Source organism: Vidua chalybeata, chromosome 2, assembly GCF_026979565.1.
Source record: "Vidua chalybeata isolate OUT-0048 chromosome 2, bVidCha1 merged haplotype, whole genome shotgun sequence".
NCBI lineage: Eukaryota > Metazoa > Chordata > Aves > Passeriformes > Viduidae > Vidua > Vidua chalybeata.
Window position 1 is genome coordinate 79579922 of NC_071531.1, and position 26542 is coordinate 79606463.

General features: G+C 40.3%; 1 protein-coding gene across 3 annotated transcripts in view; it reads right to left on the bottom strand.

The window, feature by feature from the left end:
- ME3 (malic enzyme 3) overlaps positions 1-26542 on the bottom strand; it is a 117302-nt gene that overhangs the window by 74301 nt on the left and 16459 nt on the right. Inside the window, exon 1 of one of the 3 annotated variants that reach the window (XM_053935003.1) lies at positions 10960-11049. The exons of the other annotated variants lie outside the window; for them this stretch is intronic. Coding sequence (XP_053790978.1) covers positions 10960-10974 — 15 coding nt within the window. The 5' untranslated portion in view covers positions 10975-11049. Of the gene's footprint in view, positions 1-10959; positions 11050-26542 lie in introns of those variants that run through there. 3 annotated transcript variants of the gene reach the window in all.

Here is a 26542-nt window from a genome sequence, read left to right on the forward strand (position 1 = left end):
CACATCATTATTTAGACCACAGAGAAATGCTGATTTGAACTTTTATCAAAGAAGAAGAAACTTCCATATCACTAGAACCTAGTCCTACCCCACTAATTTCTCATTCCTGGTGTCATACCTGTTTCCTCTGAAAAAGAAAAAAAAAAAGTGAGGCGATGGAATGACAATATCTCTAAGTGCACAACTCCTGTCCCATGAAAACAGGTTGAATATTTTGATATGAAAAGCTTGTACCAGCTTTAAAATACCCATAAGGTATGAAGTCTTGCACTTCTTAGAAATTAATACTTAGCTTTCAAAAACCTAGCCAAGGAATCTGCCCTGTCCAAAAGCTCCAGGTCTCTGCATCCACTTCTACATGGAGCCTACTAAGGGGGCAATGCCACCAGCAGCAGCAAGACTGGGGATGCCCCTGTGGCATCTGGAGGAAGGTCTTAAGCTAAGCCAGCAATCTCCTGCAACCAACATCAGAGTTGAAGGCAGCTGTCAAGAGGGAAGATTCCCCACAGCCTGGGGTCCTTCTCTCTTTCTCTTTTGATTTCTTCTGAAACCGGAGCAGCTCATCAGGGCAATTGTCCGATCCCGAGCCAAAACAAGTTGAACACTTACAACATGGCGGTTATTGGACATTTCCCCCAATAGCGTGCATCTCTGTTTATAGTGCTCTTGTCTAATGCAGGCCCTTCCCAATGCCGAACCTATAGGACTGCGTATTTTAACAGGGTATTCATTTTGTATTAAAAAAGCATCCCTTAACTGTAGCCAGATGTCCAGTGAACTCTGCAAAAAAGTTTCTTCTACCGGTGCCACTTGGTTTACTCTTACATCTGTTGCGTAGCTCAGGAATTAGTAGAATGTAAAACGTTTTATGAATTCCCTCTGCTCTCATCCAGTGTTAATGTATTCAACATGTTTTTCTAAAACCACATGCACGTTTTTTCCATTTCTTCTAATTTACTTGCATAACTTAACTCCCAGAGCTAACCTGGAAAATTCACAGAAATTGGAGACAAACCCCATCCACCTATATAAAAGCTTGGTCCATTTCTTGTTCCAGAGAGGATCATTTCCAAAGGGCGAAATCTGACCTGACTGAAGTTAAGGGCAAAACTTTGAGGGGCATCATTAAAAGCAAGTTTGTCTCAAAACTACCCCCAGGACTCTTCCCTCACCCCTGTTATTTATGGTTATGACACACCATCCTCTCTATATGAACATGTTTGAATCAGTATTCAGAAGTTTAAAGCTCCTTGGACTGTACTCAAGCTTATACACACCATAATGGCATCATGGAATTATTAGCATGTCTGTTTGTTATATTCCTAGACATTTCTTTTCTGTCTGAGACTGAGCTTTCCATCTTATTTTCCCCCCTTTAATGTCAAGAAGTAAGCATTGGTGTCAGATTTGCCCAATAAATCTCAAATCATTTTGGTCTTTTTTTTGGAAATGAGTGAGGGAAAAATGACAAACTGTAATTACCATCTTACTCTCTATTGTGCAAAGCCTAAATTGCTTCATACTCAGCATAAATAGTAATTTTGCTCTTTAAAGTAAATTCTGACCTGATTTCAATTTTCTTCTTAGTTAAAAAGGTGGTTGGTTGTTGCATAGAAGGAGGGAGAAAGCAAGTACTCCCTATGTTGCCTATGTGGTACAGATGCACCAAGAAAGGTTGTGAAAATCAATGAGCAGGAATTCCCTGGCTTGGATGCTGCATTTCTATCTTTCTGATTTCAGGCTGTGCTTACAATGCCAACATAAATCCACAGAGAGCAGCAGCCTCAGCACATCTTGTGCTTCCAGCTGAACTTTCTACTTTAATGAAAGTGAATTCCTGTGCATGCTGTTCCCCAGCTGAATGCTTCAACAGGCAAATCCAGCTCCTCTCTCCTTGCCAATGTCCTGCTGACATAGCCCACTGCATGGTGGCACAGAGTAGGAAATACATCTGGATGAGGTTCTATGTCCAGCTTGGTAGTCATGAGCCAATTTTTTTTGCCAAATGCTTCTTGCCCCTATTAGTTCTCCTGGGGTGGGGAAAGGAAACATATGATTATTGATTTGCCTGAAGAGGATACATTCCCCATCAGGTGGCCTTGGGAGAGTGTTAATTTCCTTCCCACTCAGTCAAGCTTTCATGAAAATGTCCCATAGCCAATATATCCTTTGGGTCCAAGGTCTGCTCAGTTGCAAGATTACTTTCTTTTAGTTACAGAGAAGAAAAGGGGTTGGAGGGGGCATGAAGAGGTCCTCTGGCTCATAAGGCAAGATGACCTACACCTACATCTCTCTGGACAGACCTACTCTTTAATCTTAACAATCTCCCGTGTTAGATGTTCCACATCATCCATTCAGTTCACTTCAGAAAACTGTCCTGCTGTCCAGCTCTCACTTGCAGTGAAGCTCACTACTTCCCATCATGTCTCCCATAGCTACAAAAACTAATTTATCCCTCTGTGTTACTGCCCCACTTCAGCTATGTGAAGACCACTGTCCTTTATGGAACATACCTCCAGCTTCTGACTAAGGGGCCACATCTCTTTGGAAGTGCTGTGTGCCAGATGGGGCGTGGCACCCTGCTCAATTGCACAGGCCAAAGGGAGAAGGATCACTATATATATCTTGCAAAGCACAACCCAATCTATACATACTCATATGAAGACTGGATTTTTTTTTCCACAACAGTATGAGATTGTTGTCTTCTGTTTGGATTGAGATCTGCCACAACCCCCTAACCCCCCTTTGGATCCCTTCCTGCAGATGTGCTCCCTGGCTGGACTTCTCCCCTCAGCATGTGTTTGCACTGTTGATTATTGTAAATCAACCTCACATATGTATGCTTTTTCATGTAATTCCTGCAGTTTGTGCAAATCCTTTTGAGTTCTAGTTCTGCCATGGATGTCCCCACAGACACTCCATAGCTTGTTGTCATCAGCAAATGTAATGAATAAATACCATAATTGCATTGCTTTAAAATCACTGCTAACTCAAACCCTACAATACACAGAAAGCAGTAAAAAGCACAGAATATAGAGCCCTCTGTTATATCACTGCTGGCATCTAAATTTCTAACAGCGAGCTTAAAGGAATGATTTCTTAGTTTTGTGTTCTACCATGGCAAAGCGCATGGGCCATGACAGAAGGTTCTTCTCAGTAAACTCAGTAAACTCAGGAAGGAGGAATCACTGCTCCCAGTGCCAACAGCATTCCTATGATCTCAAGTACAGCTGATAAATGCAAATTGCTCAGGCCTCCTGAGTCCTCGGGAACTTAGAGGGAGCAGTGAGTACAGTGAAAAAGCAGGTAACATTACCATGGAGTCATTTTACTATATAATTTCTTTATTGTTTACTGTATCATTTCTATCAATACCACACAAAGCACAGGCTGTTCAGGCAAATAGAAAGCAGGTGTTGAACTGCCACTACCAGAAATGTTTGCTACACCTCCCATTTCAGGAGAAAACTCCTAGACTGGATGCTTCTAAGAGCAGCAGGTTCCCACCAGAATGAGTTACTTGGCAGCTACAGCCAAGAGAACTTCTGTACCATGCTTCTCAGGGGAACAAAGCAGGACTGGAAAAGGCAAAATGGAACAAGCCATTTGTTTAATTTGTATACCATGGTTGTTATAAAAGTGTAACAATCAGATGGAAAATGTCTCCAAAGGCATGAAATGGGCAAAAAAATGGTTAATGGAAATGCAGGTTATGTACCTATTTCTCTATAACTGTACCTATGTACAGTTTTGTACATCTTTTGTTTCTCGCCTTTGTTCTCTCCTTCCTGTCCCTTTAAGCTTAGGCATAGTTGTTACTACATCACAGTGATGAGCATTCCTGAATTATAATTTCTTCACACTACCATGTCCTACATCACAGCCCTGTGCACAGCATCCAGGCAGTTCACTGCTGTCTGGCATTACTGTCCATCTCCAGACACAGCTCTCAGCTGTGGCTGCAATCAGCTGGGACAGCTCAGGGCTGCAGGCAGAAGTGGTTGCCAGCTCACATCTGGAGCCAGCTGACGGCTGTTTCAGTCAGCTGAAGGGCTTGTTCCTCACTGCACACTTCCAGCAATGCCACTCACAGCCCATGACTTGCACAGTTCCCCTGCAAATCCTCTGCACTGAAATGGAAAGAGATGCAGAGGGCTTGGTGCCAGCTCCTCTCTCACTAAGAAAAAACATTTATATCAGTTTTATCTGCCCAGTACATAGGCCTTTTATGATTCTGCATCATCCAACCTACAGACCAAATTCTGGGCACAGTATCATTGCATTCATGACTTGCATTGAGGGAATGAAAACAAAAAATTCCCCATTCCCTAATGTACAGCCAGGAAGGATAAACAACATCATTCAGCCTCAGAAGGTCTCCTCTTCCAGACTTGGATAATAATCTAGTGGCAGTCAAGGAAAACTGGCAATAACCAAGAAGGCGTCTCCTGCCTCCCCATGGGAGCAGAGTAAGTAAGAATGTTAAGCTCTGTTTTCCCATTTCTCCTAGCCTCTCCAAAGGCCATATCAAAAAGGGAGTAGGAAACAAACAACTTGGTGAAGTGATCCTGCTGCAGTACATCTGTCTTCTCAAAAGCTCGAGTCAGCAAGCTGTGGAGGTTGGAGCACTTGGCTTGGAAGTACATTAACCCCACAGAAGAGCACGGCAGCAGCAGAGCCTCAGCATGCCACAGCAAGCTCCCCTCCACCACAGCACCTTGCTGCACTAGCAAAGTCCAGCCTCTGTGTTTCTGAAAAGCTGGACTCTGCAGTGTGGGAACGCAAGGGATGGAGGAAAGGCAGGAGGTGTAGGCAGGATGCAGAGCAGCCACAGCAGCACAACCAGAACAGCAATGGTGTCAGACCAGTGAACCAAGCAACTTGCTCAGGAGAGCAGGCTCTGACAACAGCCAGAAAAAGTGGGAAATGATTTGCAAAGATAGCAAATGGGCATCTGCTTTGCATCCAGTGTGTGTCCTTTCGAAGATCTGGGGCTTTTGCCTGAACAGTGTCTCTCCACCCACACATGTATTGGCTGAGGTGTTCATGCACTCAGTTTAAGAGGCTTTGGAAATAGAAAATAAAGACCTCTATTTGTATTATGATTCCACAATGCTCCAAACTTTCAAGTTAATTCAGTAAATAACAGGAAAATCCAGGGAACTACTACACCAAGTCTCTTAAATCTCAACCTTTCTGTGAGTCTCACTTGAAAAAACAGGTGATGCTCTTCACTTCACTGCTTCTTTCCACTTTTCCTCCATCTCATAGGGGCTACTGCTGCCTCTTCAGCATCCATCTCAAGCACAGCACAGATTCATCATCCTGGTCTTACTGCCCCAGCTCCATCCCTCCAACATGCAAGCAGAGCTCTGCATTAGGCTATGGCTCAGGCAGAGAGTACTCTACTTCTTCCTGGAGTCCAGGTTTCCAACTCAGTACCTTTACAGTCTCATCTCAGGTAACTGTAAATACTATATTAAATGCTAGCTTCAACAGTGTCCAGAATTTGATGGGTTTTATAAGCAATTTTCTTCTTCTTGTAAATACACTGAAACTATGGCATGCTGGAAAAAAAAAAAAAAAGAGAGAGAGAGGAATGGCAGCCCAAAAAAAGTTTAGAAATCTCACGTTATGATGAAGCACAAAATTATTTTTATTTCACCAAAGCAAGGCATACGGGCTAAACCATTTGAATACTTTAAATTTCTGTACAAAGGAGAATAGGAAAAAATTAGCAAACAACTCAGGTACCTGCTAAACAAAGGACAGAAACAGGTCATGACAGGTCAAACTCCGCTTTTCAGGCCAAACTGATCTGAATTCAAATCAATGATGTCCAATTCTGTAATTTACAGCTTGGTAGCATCTCCCTCTGGAATGTCAAAATAGCAATTCAATACATAGTCCAGTGCTTTCACACTTCCTTAATGGAGTTATTCACAGGCTGAACAAAGCCTGAAAGGAGCCAGGCTAGGAGGAAAAATGTATGGATCTCACTAAATATTCAGTATTTAAAATGCAGGTCAGAGAACACAATTGAGTTTAATTAGAAAACTCGAACGGGACCCTGCATGTTAATGCACTTGCTCACTGCTTGGGTTCATTTCAAAGTGTTCCCACTTGATTGTCCTTGGAGACATTTGTGTTTGTATCTAACAAAGAAGATAAAAAATTACAGGAAATGTTTGTTCTGGGTGTATCTGTGTAAATCTGCTTGCAGCAAAGCTGTTATTGCAGCCCTCCACTACAGCACTGAGTTCATGAGACAGGAATGGTTGGACACTCAGTGCTGTGTGAACTTTCTTCCCTGGAAAACCCCTTACTAAAGTGCATCTGTAGCAGAATATAGTTTCCAGGGCACTGGGGTTTGACTTTTAGAACGCTGGAAAATTTTGTCAAGAATTAGAGCAGTGACACAAAACTGTACAGATCACAACCTGCCTGGAAATAATTCAATTCCCAGCTGCAGTGCACAGGGATGCTGCTTAAATGCACAGATGCAATGATGATGTATTTATAAAACAAAACTTCACATGCTTTTACTTAGGGTTATAACTAAAATTGCTTATTGAAATCACTCAGTGTAGTAAGAAACCCTTAGTGTGTGAAGCACAGTCCCCACTGAAGTCCATGAGCTGCTCCTGTTGGTGCTACTCAAATATGATTTATAGTGAAACAAGTTGGGTGGCATTCCTCTAGAAAATCAAACCCTTTGAAGTTTAGCCCTTCACTATATGTTTTTCAAAAGTTATCATACAATATAAATCAGCAATTTTTATTGCTAGATTTAATATATTTTATAGAACCAAAAATAAAGATGTGTTGCGCTTATGTTTCCTTCAGTCTATGGCTTTTGTGGAAAAAACAAAGGGCACACATCACAGCTGAATTAAACACTACGAAATATATTTAAGAAACAGTTTTGATTACTTCAGGCCAGGACTGTCCTGAAAGGAGCTACTAGAGGGTTATTGCCAGTATCCTTATGAAGGATTGACCTCCTTCCTTGTCCTTCCTAAAGACATTATAAAAAGTACATATATAGGTATGAGAAAAAAGAAAATTAAATACTGACTTTTGCACACAATGTTTGCAACAGACCTGAACAAACAGCCCAGTGGGAATGGTCCAAAAAGTCTGAATGTTTTCAGACTACTCCTATCTTTCTGTTGTGTTTGCAGTGCAAAAGTTTTCAATGCTAAACTAGTGCACTGGTTCTCAAATTTTCCTGACAGATCTCCTTTCCTCCAGAGAGACCTGTCCTGACTAGAAGATATCACTTCTGTATGCAAGGTGCAGTAAAGGATGGAGAGCTGGAATCTCAATTCTGGGACAATGAAGTGAATTGGAATCAAAAGAGATTATGAACAGAAAATTAACCTGTGTACATGCTTGCTATTTCAGCTGAGTTAAATGCAACTAATAGCAAGTGGCAGCAAACACACGCATGTAAACAAAGGTTGTTAACATCAAATATAGAATGTAAATCATACTTTTAAAGAAATATTCAAGCCCATTTTAAAGCATTATCCACAGATATAGACATTAAAAAAAAAGAGTCACATTAATATAATGAGGTGAAGATCTGAAAGAATATCCTGTTCTGTTCTTTAGGACTGTCTCGGGCTCAAGAACAATTGTAAAGCTGGAAACTCAACATGGGATTGCCCTGTGTTGTGTGACAGCCACCTATAAGGTGGCCCTGTGTGTGTACTATGAAAAGTCTTATTTTCTGTTGCTTCAGCTGGGAAAAGGCTGACTTAAGTGGTTGCTTATTGAAATAACTTAATATTCAGTTCACACACTTGGTCAAGAGTGGTGGATGTGGCTCAGGCTCCTTGTTGGGACCCATGTCCATGAGGCAGGGCCAGGAGTCCATCCACAGTTCACTGCTCACCACTGTCTTTCCCACAATCTGCACATTATGGAACTGGCCATGGGGATCTTTCTAAGTTTTAATCTCAGAGGATCAATATCTTCTCCTACACAAGGTCTGCTGCTGCTAAAAGCTGTTCCACGAGGGGCATTCCCCCTCCACACAGACTGAGTGCACTCAAGAACAGTCTCAATCTAAGATACACTTCCAGCAGCTGGAGATGGGACTTCACAAAGGCACAACTCTCCATCCCATCTTCTCGCCCTTATTCTCTTTTGTGGTCATCAACCAGTCCCATGCCCACTTGAGGAGTCAGTTTGGACACTGACATCCCAAACAATTCTTCCCAGGAGGGACTAGCAGAGCTGTGGCATCTCTCCATAGGTGAAGAGCACACACTGCTCTTCAGAGAAGCAGACTGAAACATGGGACAACTGTTAACCACCTCATTTGAGTCAAACCTGACCCCAATAAACCAGAATCTGCTTTTAAATCCCATAGCTCTTAATTTGTGACTATTTGGCTTGCAGATGCCTGTATGCTTGTATTTGGTCTAATGAGAGATGTTCCCCTTCCTGCCCTCAGCAAAATACCCTGGAGTTCGCTCTCCAGCAGTGCAACAGGAATTTGAGGACTGCATTTTTCTTTCCCAAAGGGGAGACAAAAGCTACCAAGCATCTCTACTCCTTTGAACGTTGCAGACAAACTGGAAAAAAAATCTCATTACTTGGGACATATTTTACCTCCTGCAAAGGGTGAAACAGGCCAAGTGCAGAGACAGTTAAAAAAGCAAACTCAGTCACCCTTCCTCCATCCTTGCAAACTCACTGGAGCCTACAGCATTTCCAGAGATCTCCCACTGTGGGGAGCTACAGACCACAGTGCCCTCGAATCACGCAGAAAGAAATAAAATTAAGTGGCTTTAATACAGCAGGTAGGAACTGGATGTCAGGGTTTCCTTCTGGAGAATGTGGAATAATTGCTGTGGTATACTGAGAGTCAAAGAGATGAGTACCCAGATGCCAGATCCAAGCTGGTCTCCTGAGCAAAAGGCTGGCAGGTCCCCTTTGGCATGTCCCTGTCTAAGCTGCAGGTAGCTGATGCCCTGAAGGAATGTGAGCTTTTCCCTCCTTCATAAATGCTTCTGGCTCTTTGTGTGCTGCTCCGATAGAGGAAATCCCTTCCCAACCCCCAGCAGGAGATCACTTTAGGCATGTGCACAGACAGACAGCCTGCTATGCCAGCCCAATAGGCTTTCTTAAATCCTGCACATTGACATCAGGTCGTGAGCTGATGTCTAAGAAAATTAGTAGAAAAACTCATAGCTGTAAACAGATGGCCCCATTTCACCTAGTAGAGAGCAATGAGAAAAATCAAATAACTGTCAGATGAACACTTGAATGAAGCGAGGCAGAGTAGTGCAAAGATTTCAACATGAGCTAAACACAGAACTGAGAACTTAAATCTGACATGAGCATTTGGGTCCCAGCAAAAAGCCTCACACAGAAAGGAGTGACAATGCAACTCAGAAAGCCATGGCAAAGTGGCAGCCTGTCTACCACAAGCAGATGAGAAGATGCTTCTCCCTAAGATAGCTGCAGGGCTGACTTGTATTTGAAGATTTAGCTCCAATACCCACTCACCTACAAGACTCTTAGGTGCATTAAGACACTGACCTCCCAAAAGGTCAAATTCTTAATAAGCATCAGAGTGAAGAAAGCACAAGAAACAGCCTGTTTTTCAAATTCCAGGCAGGACAAATCCACCCCATCAGCCATGGAACAGCATCTGATAATGCCAAATTCAGTCCTGCTTGGGGCTGGATTTCATCTGCCAGGCTGAATCTGATCCAAACAGTTAAAAAACAGTTGTTTTGTATCATCCCTCACACAGTCCCAAACTACTACTATTTTTCCACCTTTTAGAAAAAATTAAGACCTGATACAAAGAACATGGGCCTGACACATGAAGGTTGTTCCATTTGAAATTGCTAAGGTGAGAGGTCTCCCTTTCTGGCAGTGAGACTGAATCAAGATCACTTATAGGGCTGCTTAAGTTGGTTTGTTTGGATTCAGAGCAGAGGCCACAAAGAACATTCACAGATACAGCAATGAAGGTATTATGATCCCCATAGCTTAACAGGCTGAACAAGAAAGTACTTTTCTGCAGCAGGTTATAGAAGTATAAAATCCTTCTTTCCTGTATTTTCACCATATCTGCTGTATACCCCGCATAACAGGGGGTAAGTTCTTAAAAGCACAAGACCTGATGATTCAGCAGAAGCATTGGCAATATGCAACACACACAAAATGAGGCTAAATTTCTATCAGTTCCTCCTTTCCATCTGCCTTATGCCTCTTCTGTCTCTTGCCTACTCCCTGTGCTGTAGACCCTCTAATTTATCTCTCTCTGTGCATATGATTTTGGCAAATTATCTGGAGGCATCAACATTGTGAACCTTCAAGAGCTTCAGTTTATACAAATGAAAGAAAAATGGCCCAACAGCAAAGCTGCATTTAAATGTTTGCTTTTTACTTCAGAGAGGGTGAGCACCTTAGAAAAAAGCTTATTTTAAATACCTGCAGAGACTGGCGGACCACAGCATCAAAACAGTGCAATGGCTCCCTCATGCTCTGTGAGCTTAGAGTTTTATTGAGCAGATATAACCTAAAAAAGGATAGCTGCATACCTGGCAATAGATGAGCAGCTTTTAAGTAAACAGTCTTAGGGAAAAGTTGATGGAAAGGAGACAACAAACACTCATTTTATAACATGCTGCAGTAATTCCTTTTTTGGAGCTCTTCCTCTTCTTTCACAGCTCTGTGTTGAGTTGCCCTGCCTATATTAGACTCACAGAAGATGCAGTATTCATATGTAGGATGGCCCCAAATGCAGGAAACACTTGTCTAGAAGCACACACTAATTTCCCATTAACTTCAGCAGAACTGAAATCATGCTGACATGAGACCACAGTTTATGTCTCATTCGGGTTCTAACTACTGTAAGTAGTTTTCTTCCCAGAATTGTATACAGGCACATGCACAGCTGCTGAAGTGGATGCAGGTAAGAAACACACTTACTGTGAAACTCTCCATGAGTTAGAAAAAATGGTTGTCTAACAGTAATTTTTTTCTCTCAATGGCAATATTTTACCAATATATAGATACATAGCCTGTAAATGAAAACCAGAAAAAGAAGACATTAGAGATACATCACCTTTAGATCTTTAAGCTGTGTTAAAGCAGTTAAATTTTCAATGTTTCATACATTGGAACCCTCCTATAATTTCTATCAAATGTACATGGCCGAAGTGGATGAAAAGCAAAGTGACAACAAATCACAGACAAGATACAGTACAGGCAGCAGAATTCTACATTTTAAGGTCCCTGCAGGAACTGCCTTTCCGGAGATTTTGAATGCAACTCTAATGTAAATTTAACATTCGCAGTACATGTTGAGCATCTGTATTTCCAGCTTGAAAAGGAAACAAACCTTGGAACTGGCAGAACATAATATTCTTATGCCTTAAGGAGAGCATGCTCAGGTGCAACAAAGCACCTGGAAGCACAGGATTCTGTAATAGCAAAATCCTCCAAATAACACAAAGCAAGAGTGGGCAGGTGGGGGGAGTAATTTAGGGCAGGACTCTGTGCCAAATCTGGCATATATATTAGTTTATTGTGTGTGAAGCATGAAATGCCTGCAGCAAGCTCCACGTGGCAAATCCAATGAGATACACGTATGTTTAAACACCCTGGGATTTCTGAATGCTGCAAACAGGGAAAATCAGTTTGAAGTCAGGAAAGATAAAGTCCTGGCATCTGAGGTCCCAGGATAGTGTTAGTCACACAAGGTCAGGAAAGCAGAGAGAAGTCCAGTCTAGAAGCAGCATGAAGGATCAGTGTTCTCCCAGATGGAAAATGAGGAAAAGAAAGAAATTTTCAACATACATTTAATCAAGTCCTAAAGCAGAATTACTACTGAAAAGCCCAAAACAAGAAGCCCAAAAGGACAGAGAAAGGAGGAAACACCATCCCATTTACAGAAAGTGAAGTCTCACCCTGAGTGGCCATAAGGTAAGTCAGCTCTTTGGCAGAGCAGTCTCAGGTGACTGGAAGAGGAGGCAGCTGCAGTGAGGCAAGACACTCCTACTGAAAAAGAAGGGTATTGGCTAAATACCCCCTAGAAGGGCATTTTCTTATCATTTTCTTTTGTAGATGTTCAAAGTAGTACAATTGTAGCCTACGATCATGTTTATGAAGATAAAGTTCAAACATAACTATTTGAGTTATGGCTGGTACTAAACAACTTCCCAGTGATCTGACAGTTTTGGGGAACCTTTGGGACCAGCAAAGTGAATTGAGAAATTCTCTCAGAAATAAGCTAATGGGTTCTCTAAAGCTGGAGATACTCTACATCCTTCTGGAAGCAGTTGATTTAGGGACTGGTGGAACAACAGAGAGGTCTTCAGGTCTCTTCAGTGGATGAGAATCCACTGCCTGAAGGCAAAGAGCAGGAGTGTAAATCAGTCGCTGACCCTGAAAACACTGTCTCATTCCATCATTCAGAAATTAATATGGTTAAACTACTCCTGGGAATAAATAAGTCATTTGAAGGACACAGTATAGAACAGATAGTTTGGGCATTCATGACTTTGGGTTGGTTTTTGAATTTATTAACTGGGCATCTTGCAAAAAAAATGCATATCTGTGACCTCACGTGCAACTCTAAAAGCTGGTATGTGCTTCAGAGACCTAAGTCTACCCAAGAGTCTTTACTTGTATGTTAATTACAGACGCATTGCCCTGGGATGAGACAAACATTTCTCTGCCCAATGTGATCAACCTTCACAGTCTGATGATTACAAAATTTCATTTTTTAGCAATTTTCATGGTCTTCAAATACAAGCATTTGCAATTATTGCATTATCTAGATCAACACTTTCATACATAAATTAAAATTACAACGTTAAGCTCACAATCTTGCCTAGCAGCATTTCCTGTTCAGTGATTTGGATCAGCGTGGGCTGATCCTTATTGGAATGCCTGAAACCTTTAATTGTATTGCACGTAAACACAACAGGATTTTATATTCATGGCAGTGATTTAATGTCCACTCCTCTTTAATGAAGTCTTTTAAGTGATCCACAGAGGAAAAGTTAACAGCTTTAAAACTTTGGCTTACAGGAATCCCTTTACTGATCAGCATAACCCCCAATACTTCTGCAACAACTCTCATAGCAAATAAATGTCAGCAGCAGTTGGTCTGGTTTGGAAATGAATGCTGCTCTCCTCCTGGCAGCAGTTTAAGGACACAGTTTTCCCTTGAAATAGTGAGCCCAGTTCTCATTAAAAATCTGATTCTGATAGCTCTTATCAGCAATACCTGGAGCAACTCTACTGATGTTAATAACATAACACTGGGGTAAAATCAGGCGAAGTGAAAATAAGGACTCGAGACCACAGGCAATAGAAGTTTTGCATCTGTTTATATTGGACCCAAGTTTGGCCTGGCTGATCTAACTCTCATGTATTCATGAAAAACAAGTATGTACAATGCAGCAGAAGTACCCAAGTAAAGCTGAAAAAGCACCCACTGGAATATTTTTGCCTGCTTCTAATCTTCTAATCTTTTATTTACTCAGTGAATGCCTTTCCCCCCCAATACAGACAAACTCAAAAATTACTTTCCTCTTTCCTTTTTATTCTGGCAACATCCTTCAGAAGACTGTGAACAATCTGGGGTCTGCAACATACACCTATATGAAAGGGCAGGAATTTACTGTCCTCACATTCCAATCTAAATGAACCCAGAGCCACTCTGCTCTGGAAACAAAGCAGCAGGCCACTTTGGCAGTGACTAATGTGGCCACAGTCTTCTTAACAGGAACTATGTTATTACTGGCCAGTTTTCTAGCAGAAGCAAGTAAAGTCAAGTCTCTCTAGACCCATTTCCTTAGGTAAAACTTGTGTCTTACAAAAAATCCCCCACGCAATACACAGGAATTTGAGTATTGTGACTAATTTGGGGGTCTCATGCTGAAGCACTTCATGTCTGACTTTTAGATACCAGGAGAAGACATAACTATATCAATCTCTGGAGATGGCCAAGACTTCAGAAACAAAATGAAACTGGAAAGACTAAAACCAATCAAATTAAATTCATGTCTCAATTTTAGACCTGAAAAGTTAAGGAAAGGACTAAGAAATGCAGATGGAACTTGTGACATTTCCAGCTCACTGTTTTAACTCCTGGGGATTTTCTTTCAAGAAATAACTCCTGAAAATTATATCCTACTTTTCACATATGCTTGGAAAACTAGTCATCTTTGTCCATCCTTTCCATGCTACTCACAATTTTAGAACCCAAATAATCCAAATATGGTCTGAAGTTGTTCCTTATATGAAGGCCTGCTGCCATTCTGGTGACCTTTGGCAGGACATACCTTTTTGCAGGGCATTTATGAATGAGATGAGCAGAACAGATCTCAGCACAGATTCTTCTGGGACTTCACTGGTAACTCCATTCACCCCAAGCCTTTTTTTCTTGTCTTTTAATTACAGATATAACCATGCCAGGATCTTCCCTCTTCTATCACAATTGCTTCATGCTCTAGAAAGTCTTTGGCAAGGGCTGCATCAAAAACTTATCAAATTCCATACAGACAATATCAATCAAACCATGTTATCTATGCATTTGTTGATCCCTGCAGATGTACAAAACAAGGTGTTTATAGTAGTCCTTAAAGAAGCCTATGGATTCTTCCTCAGCAGACTCAGTTGTCCAAGCATCTATTCATTGCATCCCTTATTAGGCATGTAGCTCCCCACATTCCCTCAGAATGCTTTGAAGCTGGACATCAGTCATCCACCTTGAGACCTTCAGATACTGAGAAAGTTTTAAGCAATGATACATTTTACTACAAGCAACACAGCGACTTCATGTGCGAGTTTCCTTAGGCTCTCAGGTGAACAACACTATGTTTTATTATCTACTGCACCATAACTTCCTCCACAGTGGCCTCAGTATTGGATATATTCTCTCATGAATTTACCCCAAAATGCTCTGTCTGTCTCACCTGTTTCTTCCATAGTGAATAACAATGCAGATAATGAATTTGGCCTCTCTGCAATGGGGTGTCCATCATGTCCAGCTGCTCAGTTTTAAACTACGATCATATAGGGATCCTACACTCTCTGGTCAGCTTTTTGCTTTTGAGGGTTTGAAGAATTAATACTGTTTTTTTTTGCGTTTTTTAGCTAATTGCTCCTTCTTTTTGCTTTATATTTTTGTATCTCCTTATGGAGATTAGGATCCTTTTCCTTCTCATTCCTTGGATATGTTTTTAGCATTTTAAAAACTGTCTTTCCATCTTTCATAACCTAATTTACTTTGCTGTTTAGCCTGTACCTGCTTTCTTTGACCATTTCCTTTTTTTTCACCCTTGTTAGAGGGTGATATGTATTAACAATTCTGGTTGGGTATCGTTCAGCAGCCCCATGTCTCCTCTAAGTGTTTAATTCTCTTAAAATCCCTTTTTAATGTGCTTTTATCAATTTTCTTCATACACACACACTTAATCTTACAGAGCTGAGCATAGCTGTGGTGGATGTTTGGCCTTTTTATTCTGCAGGGACAGTGAATCTAAAGGATGCTGTAGTCACTGACATGAGCTGCACTTAAAATGTGAAATTTTCAGCCAGATCTGGCACCTTACTTAGTGTCAAATCAAGGCTTTTTCTTTTTTTTTTTTTTTTTTTTTTTTTTTGTGGTGCACCTTGATTAGCTGCTGCAGAAAACAAACACTGACATTGTCTGCCCATTTCACCTCTGGGCAAGTCTTAGACAAGATGTGAGGCAACAGCTATGGTGGTAACCGATTTTCCACACACAGGAATATTTTCTGTACCTGTGATCTCTGTGTATGCAGTTAGAGTCATGGGTCTGGTACAAGGGACAATACTAAGGATCTAATGTTATTCTCTTCTTATTGAAAATGAAATTTCAGCCCATATTGCACAAAATTCCTAACAATTCCTGCTACCAAATGTGATATTTAAACTATTCAGATTGTTTTTTTTTGTTTACTGATCTCAAGTGCTACAAATTCATGTCCAGACTTGCACCTTACTGTGAATTAAGTCCTTCCAGATGGAAGGTGACACTCACACACACTCATTCACACAGTTACACACACAGTTCCATGCTCACACTCACACTCACACACAGGTTGTATCAAAAAGTATTGTAAGTACAGTTGTTCTGGTCTCTCATATTTCCAAAATAAACCTTTGACAGATTTTTCTGATGGCCTTTAAAGAAGGAGTGGCCTATGTACAAATTTTTTTTTTTTAAATTAATAGCAAACAAGGCAAAGAGTATGAAAAATTGTTACGAAGTATGGATTAATTCTCGTGTGGAACTGCTATTTGTAAGGATTTTATGTCACTGCCTGTGAGAGATGAGATGGCAGCAGCTATTTGTCTGCCTGGCTTTCTCATATACACAGCAGATGCTATTCTCAGAATTATTTTCCACATCCCTGTAGCACTGTACCGAGCACGTGGACTCTCATCTTGAGCAATAGCACAGATATTTCTAGTGGAAAACAAGTCAAGCCCTGGCTTCAAGTTTTAAATGAGCCAGAGACTTTTGTGCATGAAAACAAGTTGTCCAAATACTTCTGGCCATCCAAGAGTGCATTTAGTGCATTTAAGTAATCTGTGAAGACCTACCTGGCAAGAGCTACGTCCTCGCTCTTCTCTGCTTCAGAGATGCTGTATGGATGTGCATGATTTTTTTTAACTTTGAAAGCTCTATGTTGAGGAATAGGGAAAGAGGAAATAAACAACAATTCTCTTGGCACAGATTAAAAAAAAATACACCTTCTGCCAAAAGTTGTAGTTTAATTTTGGTCTCACTTAAAAAATAATGTTTACAGAATATTAAAATTCTACATTTTGTGTCCCTTAGGCAGCAATAAAGTATCAATTAATGTCAAGCTAAATAAAAAGAAACAAACACATTTGCTTTTAATATCTAGAAATTAATAGCTAGAAATTAAAGTCTTCAACTCCTTAAGCTCTTGGCTTCAACCACAAGGACAGAACTACTCTTCTTGCTGTCCAGGTCAGCAGTGGAGGCAAAACTCCAAGGACAAAATAAGTACAGACTCCCTCAGGACCATGAATGTCACACAGCCACAGATGAATTTAGGCAGAAAGGGACCTCCAGAGATGATCTAGTCCTAGCCCTGCTCAGAGCAGGTCAGCTTGTTCAGGATCATGCCTTCTTGCAAAGACCAAGTGAGTTTGACAGAGCAAAGAGAATAGTGTGACTGGAGCACAGCACTGACCTAATAATTTAGAATTTAGAAACTTTTCAGAATAAAAGAGAAGGAATCAGTAGAAAAATGAACATGTTCTGGATATCCATAGTAAACCAAGTTTTTTAGTGTGGGGTTTTGTTTGTTTGTTTTAAACAAAGTGACCAGCAACAGAGACAAGCAAAGTATTTCTTGTTGCCCAGACCTGGCATGCTGTACAAGGTGACCTGAACCAGGCATGCCAGACTGTCTCATCCTCCTGAAGTTCTTCACTGACAGAGCATCTGCACCCTTGTTCATCTGCCTGAAGGAACCAAAGCCAAATGCCTTTTGATCTTTAATTGCTCCTCTCCCATTCCCCGCTTCTCTCATGTGGTAGAGAACAACAGAACAGTGTTTCTCACTATTTGAATTAACCTAATTAGCACAGTGAGACCCTAGGCCACACATGCTGTACAGATCTAAACAATATAATTACAGGAATATTTTCATTTTAAGAATGTTTTTGTTTGCATATTCCCCTTTTGCCTCATTTTTCCTCAGATGAATTACTGAAAAACTTATCTGATTGTGTTCACTGAGTGCCTGTAGGACCCTTGGAAGAGGTTGGATTTTATTACTCAAATCTTATTTCCCCCTCTCGTGTTCTTGTCTTTCTGAAAGAAAATAATTCAGTTCTTTTCTCCTTCCACATTTTAAACTCCTTTTTTCTTATTCTAGCTTCTTAAGTTTGAGCTTTTAAAATAAAACCCCCTGCAATACGGTAACAAGAGGAAGAACAAAAAACAGTAGGAAGGCTTTTATTGTACTTAGTGACAAAAAGTAAAACTTCCTTTAAAAGGCTAAACTAAAAACAAGAGAGTTTTAATATTTCATTTTTATTAGAAAATGGAAAACTTCTAACAAAAGCCTTCTGCAAAAAATTTTGAAAGACACTTTTGTAAGGGAAAAGACTTTCAACAGCAAATAAATGAAACCCAAAGTAAGCTCCCATCTTAGAACCTTGAGGACAGACCTTTTAGTAGGGCCAGTAGGGACAGCAAAAGGGATAATGGTTTTCTACTAAAAGAGGGTAAATTCAGGCTACTTATAAGAAAGAATTTTTTTTTGCAATGAAGGTGGAACTGGAACAGGTTGCCCAGAGAGGTGGTAGATGCCCCATCCCTGGATACATTCAAGGCCAGACTGTAGAGGGCTCTGAGCAACCCTCACCATGGCAGGGGGGGTTGGACTAGATGAACTTGAAAGGTCCCTTCCAACCCAAAATACTCTGCATTTCTATTTGTTCCTATTCACAAGACATTGGGTTGATTCCTTGTCCAACACTATCATCCCTACTGGAAAAGCTGATTAATAATTTTCAGCTGATCCTCAGCTTCTAATTAGACTTCAGGACAAAACAGCTCAGTTCCCTGCACTCTACCACAAATCAACAGAGACCTGCTGAAAGAATTCCAGGTTAAATTCCCTGGATGCAAGTGAGGTGAATTATGACAACCATAACACAGGCTCCAATAACAGTCTGAAATAAAAAAAAGCAAAACACCCCCAACAGAAAACCCAACCACGCTGCTGAACAAATAGCCAGGAGAGATGAAACTGCACAGACCCACCGGGCTTCCTGCAGTAGCAACTTGGAAGTAGACGCCAGGAGAGCTGCTTAAAGTACCTGGGGTACAAAATTTGACAAAGCTACAAATGATGTGGTCAGGAAAGAATTTCAGAGGCAAAGTGGAGAGGAATGCTTCAGCAGAGCTGCACCTCTCCAGAGAGATGAGCACTCCTAGCCATGCCAGTCCTCACAGGCCTCTCTAAGGGCACACAGTCATTCTGAGGACAGTACAGAAGGCTGAGTCCACAGCTGCCCTGACTCCCCTCTGGTTATCCTCATGTGTCATCTCTAGCACTGTACTGGCAGAAACCTCCCCACAATTTTGAAAAAAGTGACAGGGCTTTCCATCTCTGTATTTCTCCAATCAGCAAAATTTTTCCTTGGTTCTAGGTTTCAGAGTTTCTTTCACATTCTCTGAAGAACTGAAGCCCAGCGTGAGATCCTCAGAGAAACCTCTCTGTGAATGAGAGGAGTGCCCAGTAAGATAAAGCAGATGGGATTGAGAGCATAAATGAGTTTTGGGATCTGCTCCTACAGCTTCACAGGGCATTCCTAGGGGGTTTCCAGTAAGGCTGCAATGATGAACCTGCTGGTTTTGCATTTGTTCTCTTACAAACTAATAATGAACCCTCAGAGCCGCAGGTGACTTCAAAATATGTGGAAACTTCAAGCCCAGCCTGTGACAACATAGGTATTTATTTTAAATTAAAGCCAGGCTCAGAGCAAATGATTACATAAAATGGGCAAGGACTGTTTCCATAAGAAAAAAAGTACATTTTACAGTGGTTTGTTTTAAAGAAAATCAGCACAAAAAAACTGTTGAAAAGACCCTTATGGCCTATCTCTACAGCTTTACCACCACAGTGGTGTTTACCCTTTCACAGAGCAATTTGTATTGAAATTCTATCCTATTGATTTATTAAATATGCTTTGAGGCTGTAGAATATGTGCTTATGTGCTGCGCTTGAAGTTACATTTTCAGATTGGGGTAGTAATTTTCATTTCAGAGCTGTACTTTAGATACTGCTTTAGAATTCTTATTTTTGTATGAAACGAGAAACATAACTTTATAGAAATGCACATTTCAAATTCATTTTCTAGCTCTACTCCAACACACTAGGGCTTGTAAAAATCAAGTCTCCACCCTATTTTTGAATTTTTCACTCATTCACCATAAGAATTTTAGCAGCTGGCTGAGAATCAATTACTTTTAAAAGATGTGCTAATTTTTGGTAATAATCTTTTGTGGTGTTTATTATTATTTGTTGTTTGTTATTTTTTCACCTTGGTGAGACTCAAATGAATCTGCTTCAAATGGAACTCACATTTCCTGACTCTTAGTATTATTCTCTTTCCTGCACACACTGAAAAAAAAAAAACAAAAACAAAAGACTGTTGAGATTGAGGAGGTCATAAACATCTGAGCATTAATAATGTACTATATTAACCAGAAAACTTGAAAGTAAAGAAGAGAGATCCACTCTGTCTAGTTAGCCCCAGTAATAGGTCCCCGAGACTGAGAAACTGAATTATTCTGGTACATGTTGTCCTACTTCAGAGCCTTCATCCCACCACCTCAAGGCCTTCTTTAGTAATGCCTTCATTCCATCAGTACCTCAAGCTCTGAGATTCTCTAGATGCCTTTCTTGAAAAGTTGCTGGAAATCATATTTCAGATAAAGAAATCTGTGATTATTCCCAGTCTTTTCTAAAAGAAGGGCAAGAGGACAAACAATTCTACCAAACTGCAGGTTCAAAATAAATGAAATATTTCTTTATACAACTCTCAGTCATCTTAATCAACTCATTACCTTAGATGTTGCTTCTTTGAATATGGAGTTTAAAAGCATTTAACAAGCAGGAGGGGAAATTTTTTGAAGGCTATTAAATGGAATTATTTAAGTTTGTAGGTCCCTGAGACAGATACTGCTGGTGGCAGGAAACACTGTTGCTGCTTGCTTGCCTTCTCCTATTTTTCCCTAAGCATCTGCTGCTGGCCACTCTAGGAAGAGGACACTGGCATAAACCATCTGGTCTAATTAAAACCAAATAAACATATCCAAATATTGAAATTATTAATCTACCTGAAATCCAGGAAAGATAGGACATGAAGAGCCATTTGCTTGGCAGAATACAAGAAGTCCCCACATAGTTAAAGTTGCGCATGATTGTTTTCATAATATTTCTTGCTTTGGGGTACTCCACACATATCTTTAGCATTGATGCTCCAAGCCCAATTCATTGTAGAGCCAAGGCACGTGCCAGGGGATCTTACCACACAGTTTGTGCAGAAACCAAAATTCTGCAACTACCAAGGAGTGGCTTGTAACAAGATACCTTAAAAATGAAAAAGTATATTCTAATACTTTATAAAGCACTGAAAAGAGCATTAGGAACAACTTGAGTAGCTGGACACTGTGGAACTGAGTCTTAACACCAACACAACATTGCACTTTCTGAAAAGTAAACTTCACACTGGGGTGGTTATGATTCATGGCTGAGCTGGATTTCCTAACTGATCCTGGGAATGAAGTAGGGGAACCTCTGAGATTTCTTCACTTTTAGATTTTTCCTTTCCAAACTGTGGAACAGGGGAAAACGAATCAGAGGGTGGGTGGAGGGAGAGCAGAATAGAGACAGCTTGACCAGCCAAACTGCTGACAGAGCTAAGTATCATCCAGCATGTTATTGGCCAAAAATATTGGACAAACACTGACTGTATGGCTTCTGCAATTGAGGTACATGTAGTTACAGCCACAACAGCCAAGCATAAATGCTGAAATAAACCCAGACAAGGTATAGCTAGTGCTACAGAAATAGCAACCCTGACAGAGTGAAACAGATAAGAACAGCTTTAGATGAACAGGCTGTAAATAAAAAAATGCAAGAGTGTTTTGCAATTTGCAGCTCTTTGGATTTAACACTGCTGTTAATGCAAGGGTATTGAGAAGGACATTTTGCTCCATGAAGAGCAAGATTAAAGAAGCTATATCATCCATAGTTGTTTTTTTTTTTTTTTCCCTATATGTACACTTAAAGGTAGCAAGGTGATACTCAGACTTTTTCCTGTGTGGCAGCACTCTGGCTGTGAAAGGCCTTCACAGAAAAGAAGCTAATTATGATCTGTCACTGGAAAGATTAGCAAGGCACAAACATCCCTTGGAACAACAGCATAAGCCCCATCACATGCTCTCTACTACTAACATGTTTACATGTACCCAGCTGGCAGTACTTTGAGGATTTACCCCACAGATAAGCAGGCAATAGAAAAACCATGTCTCACAAGTTTGTGAAGTCAGAAACTAAGATCTAGTGCTTCTTGAAAAACATTAAATATACTTAAAATCTGAATGCTTTTTTGAAGTGCTGAAGCACGGCACAGAGAAAGCGTGTGCCATTCAGCTAGATCCCATCCCTGTGCCATATCTGTCTGAAATATCACACTGACACCTGACAGTGCTTCAGAACTGAGTCTTGCTCAGCATAACAACAGCAGGCTTTTCTTCATATTTAATGAAAACAAGACCTGCCTGCAAAAAAACACCCCCAAAAATGTTTTGCTCTTTTATACAGAAACATGACTTTTATTTGTAGAAAGGAGACTTGACAACACTCTACAAATGAGCAGAATCCTTCAGGGCTCACAGATGCAGCAGATCCTTTCAAAAGCCAAACACCCCACAGAAGGGCTTGTACACAACAGTGACAAGGGTCCTTTGAGGCTCTGTGAACTGCTATGGTGGTAAAGCTTTTTGTTCAAGGCATGAACACTGGCTTTTGGGTAGAAAGTGTGTTACAAGGCCCTGAAGATAATTGCTGCAGCAATTTAAGGTCTTTTAGTCTCTGATGGTCCAATTTGACTGCTTAGCCTTGCTGCTCTAGTAAGCTGAGCAAGAGTCTGTCCACATAAAGCATGAAGCAACAAGTCTAAACCACTCATGAAAGGTCAACTGTGGAGCACAATAGATATAAAATAAATTTCGAAGCTCCCTTTGACCTTGGCTCTTTAACTCCAGAACAGCCATTACCTAACTACTGAACACCATTTATCCCTTGACAGGCATCATTTTTGGAAGGATGATGAACTAGCATTTGAAACACAAGTCACCACTTTGGGGCTGATGAAGTACTACTTTTCAGAGGTCCATCAGACTACTTGCCTTGTATTTGGAACCTCTGCCACAAAGGTATCTCTGCCTTTTATATGTACCTTCCAATCCCTCCAACCTTACAGGTGTTGCACGTAGGAGAGCATTTCCTTCAATGGCCAAAAAACCCCAAGAGTACTGGCAATCACCAGAAGCTGTGAGGCTTTAAGCAACTCTGTTTCAGAAAACAGACCTTGTACATGGGCTCTAATTCTTCATTCCTCTCTAAAACAGCTACCGAACTTAGGTGAGAAGCAACAAGCAAAATACCATAAACTCTTCATGCAAATCAATTAAGAACCCAAGGTTTAAAATACATTATTAGAGAATAAATATTTTAAATAATAAAGTTTGAAAACTAAAAAGGTCAATTCTCCTATGTAAAATTATCTGTAATTGCTTTCTCAGCTTTCATATTAATTATCATAATGAAAAATTAGTCCAAGAGAAAAGTACCATCCTGGGGGAATGAAAAGCTTTCAAATTAGAAATGCCAGAAAAATGTATTAATCATTCTGCACTAACCATAAGCATTGCCATTCTCAGTCTCAGAATTATGAGCCCCTGGAATATGCCCATCATTGCCATTTAGCTTGGTGATGCAATACAGTCATGGATAAAAAAGTAATGGATAAGCTTTCAGGGTTACAAATTCTTCTTCAAATACTGGAAATTTTTGTTTACTCTAGACCATTTAACCAAGCTGTAATTTGTGGGTTTAATGCCTCATGATTCACCAACACCAAGGAAGACCACAAGAAATACAATTTTCAAAGAATTTCTTAAAAATGTGAGTGGAAAATCCCTGTTTGCTGCACAAGATGTCTTTGACTCTGCTATGGACGAGCATAAAAATCCACAAGCAGCTGTCATACAGACCACACTGGATTCACACTGAAAAGGTGCAGGCAGAGAGGTCTGGGCAAGCAGAGCTGCACTGACACTCTAAGGTGTCAGTGTCCTTTTCGATTGTCTACGCTTTTAGCCACAACTTTGTAAGTCCCATTAAAGCAAGATGACACCACACACACACACACACACACACACATATAAAATTCATCACTTTCATACCTTATTCCAAAGCAAATAAACAGAAATAACATCACAACTGAGTTACATGATCAAGAACAGTAAGGCAATGTGAAATGCTTTGCATATTTTGTATTTTAAGACTAAAAATAAAATTAGATACCACTTCAAAAAGAAATTCTACTTCTATCCAGAAGTTCTTCACATGGGGACTTATGTCTCTAAGCAGAAAGAATGGAACAAAAGAAATGAAAACCTGGGGTCATCACTGATGTGGAAAGAAAAAGAAACCAACAAATCAAACCAAATAAACACAACACCTACCCCTCAAATTAAAACGACATCATCAATTAAAAGTCTCCCTGGCTAAAAAAGGGAAAGACTCTAAAGCCTAGTTTGTATTTTGAGATTTAAAGAAAACTGGCAACAAAACCTAAATTTTATTATTGTTACTATATCAAAAGTAGAATTGCACTTGAAAACAAGTGTAGGAGAATAATTAAATACATGTATATTGAAAGCTGTCATTACCAATACTGCATTTTACCTATGAACCCATGATGTTCCTCAGTAACAGTAGATGCAAAACCTCTTTAGCAGTCAGTCTTATTTATAGGACCAGTGATTCCTAGAGCCATGGGTCTCAGAGCAGACCCAGTTCTAGAGACTCACTGTTACACAGATGAAGGTTTTAGCAGTGTGCATGCAGACCCTGCAGCTGGCTTTGGTTGCTTATGCTGTATGTACTGAATTTGTTAGTACAGAGACTGCCTACATCTGATGTACGTCATTTGAGGTTTCTAGAGTTTTTACATCAGCATGAATCCAGTACAACACAAAACTGAAAGCAGACCAATTCACAGGAAGTGCTGACTGACATGCTCCCCTGAGACAGGGGTGAACTTGAGCTATAAAGCCTGCATTAAGAAACTGTAATCAGATTATAAATGTGAACATTTAATTATGTCATTGAAACTAGTTCAGATGCCAAAGTAGCCCAAAGTGGTTTTAAATGAGCATCAGGTTGTCCTGATCAATTAGTAGTCCAAAGTAGTCTGGTAGTGATCATAACACTGTTGAAAGCTGGCAGATTACTGGATGTTGAGAAGGATAATGCATCACATTTGATTGTAGAAGTGAAGCTACAACCTTTCTGGATATCACCCACACAAAAACCTCCAATCACTTTTAAAAAGCTTATGCCACCATTTCCCCAAGAGCTTATCTGCAATACCTGCACTTTAAAATAGTACACCTCTTTCAACGCCATCATATCACCAAAACCTGATGTCTGGTGAAGCACAGTGAAGACAAAGAGGTACTTCTAAGGGAAATCTTAATTTCGATTTTAAATCAGATGTTTTCCTGAAGTCTTTCTAGATGTATCTGACAGCTAAGCAAACTGTGGGCAAATATGCTTACATCCAGTGAATGAATTTGTTTGTAGTAAAAAGTATCCAGATTGAATAAATGGTTTCTCTATTCTTTCCTTGGTAGCTGATCATGTTTCCAGAAGAAGATAAAATCTTGCAAACCTTAAACTTGACTGTAAATTCTCACCACATGTTTAAGTCCTCAAAGGCAAGATAGAAGCATATGTATCCATTTTATCTTTGCTTTCCTGAGACATATTGATAAAGTTAAAAAAATTATCATCTCCTTGACTTCGGGATGGCACAAGATACCTATCTCTGTGCTAATGTGGTGCAAACTCAGAGAGCTACTGGCACAGAATGAGGAGGCAAAGTGCACTGTGCTGCAGCTATATGGTACTTTATACCTATAAACCGCATTATGCAGACTCCACTCCCTTCCCTCCCCACTGTACAGGAGCAGGATTTTGTCTTAGTCATTTTGAGAGGATTATTTTTGCTTAAAGATACAGAAAAGTAAACTAACTGGAAAAAAATATAAATTATACAAGATTTCAGAAACAGGAACACCACCTACTTGTACTCTGTCTTTCAAAATGGCAGGCTCAAGGCCTGTTTCACTGCTTGCCCATCCTGTTCACCCTCAAATACCCACCATGGGACACTACCAGGACAATCAGGCTGCTACAACTAAGAAAAGCTCTCAAGTACAGTCTGTGCCTTACAGTACACTGAAGCATATGCCTATCTCCTGTGGGGCAGCAGATCACAGGGAGCCTCAGATACACCCTCTCTCATCCATTTTTCAGCAACCTGATGCCAACAGATAGGACCACATACACTTCTTCCTGAAGAGGTTTGCGCAAGAGTTTTAGTTTCATGAACAAGATGAAGCTGAGCTGCTTACCAAGACAAATGGACAGACAGAACCAGGATATGGGCTCCTCCAAACTAGCCCAAATACAGTATAGGCACAGGCAAAACAAATAATCACTTTTGCTATCGGTCTTGCTTTTATTACAGGGCAGAGATTTTGTTTCTCATCTCCTTATCTTGTATTCCTGATGATAAAATCCCCTTAGTTACATTAAAATTGTTTTCTGACATGTCATATTCAAAATAAGGTTGTGATATAATTAATAGCATGAAACGTTTCACACTTTCCTCAAAAGTGTTA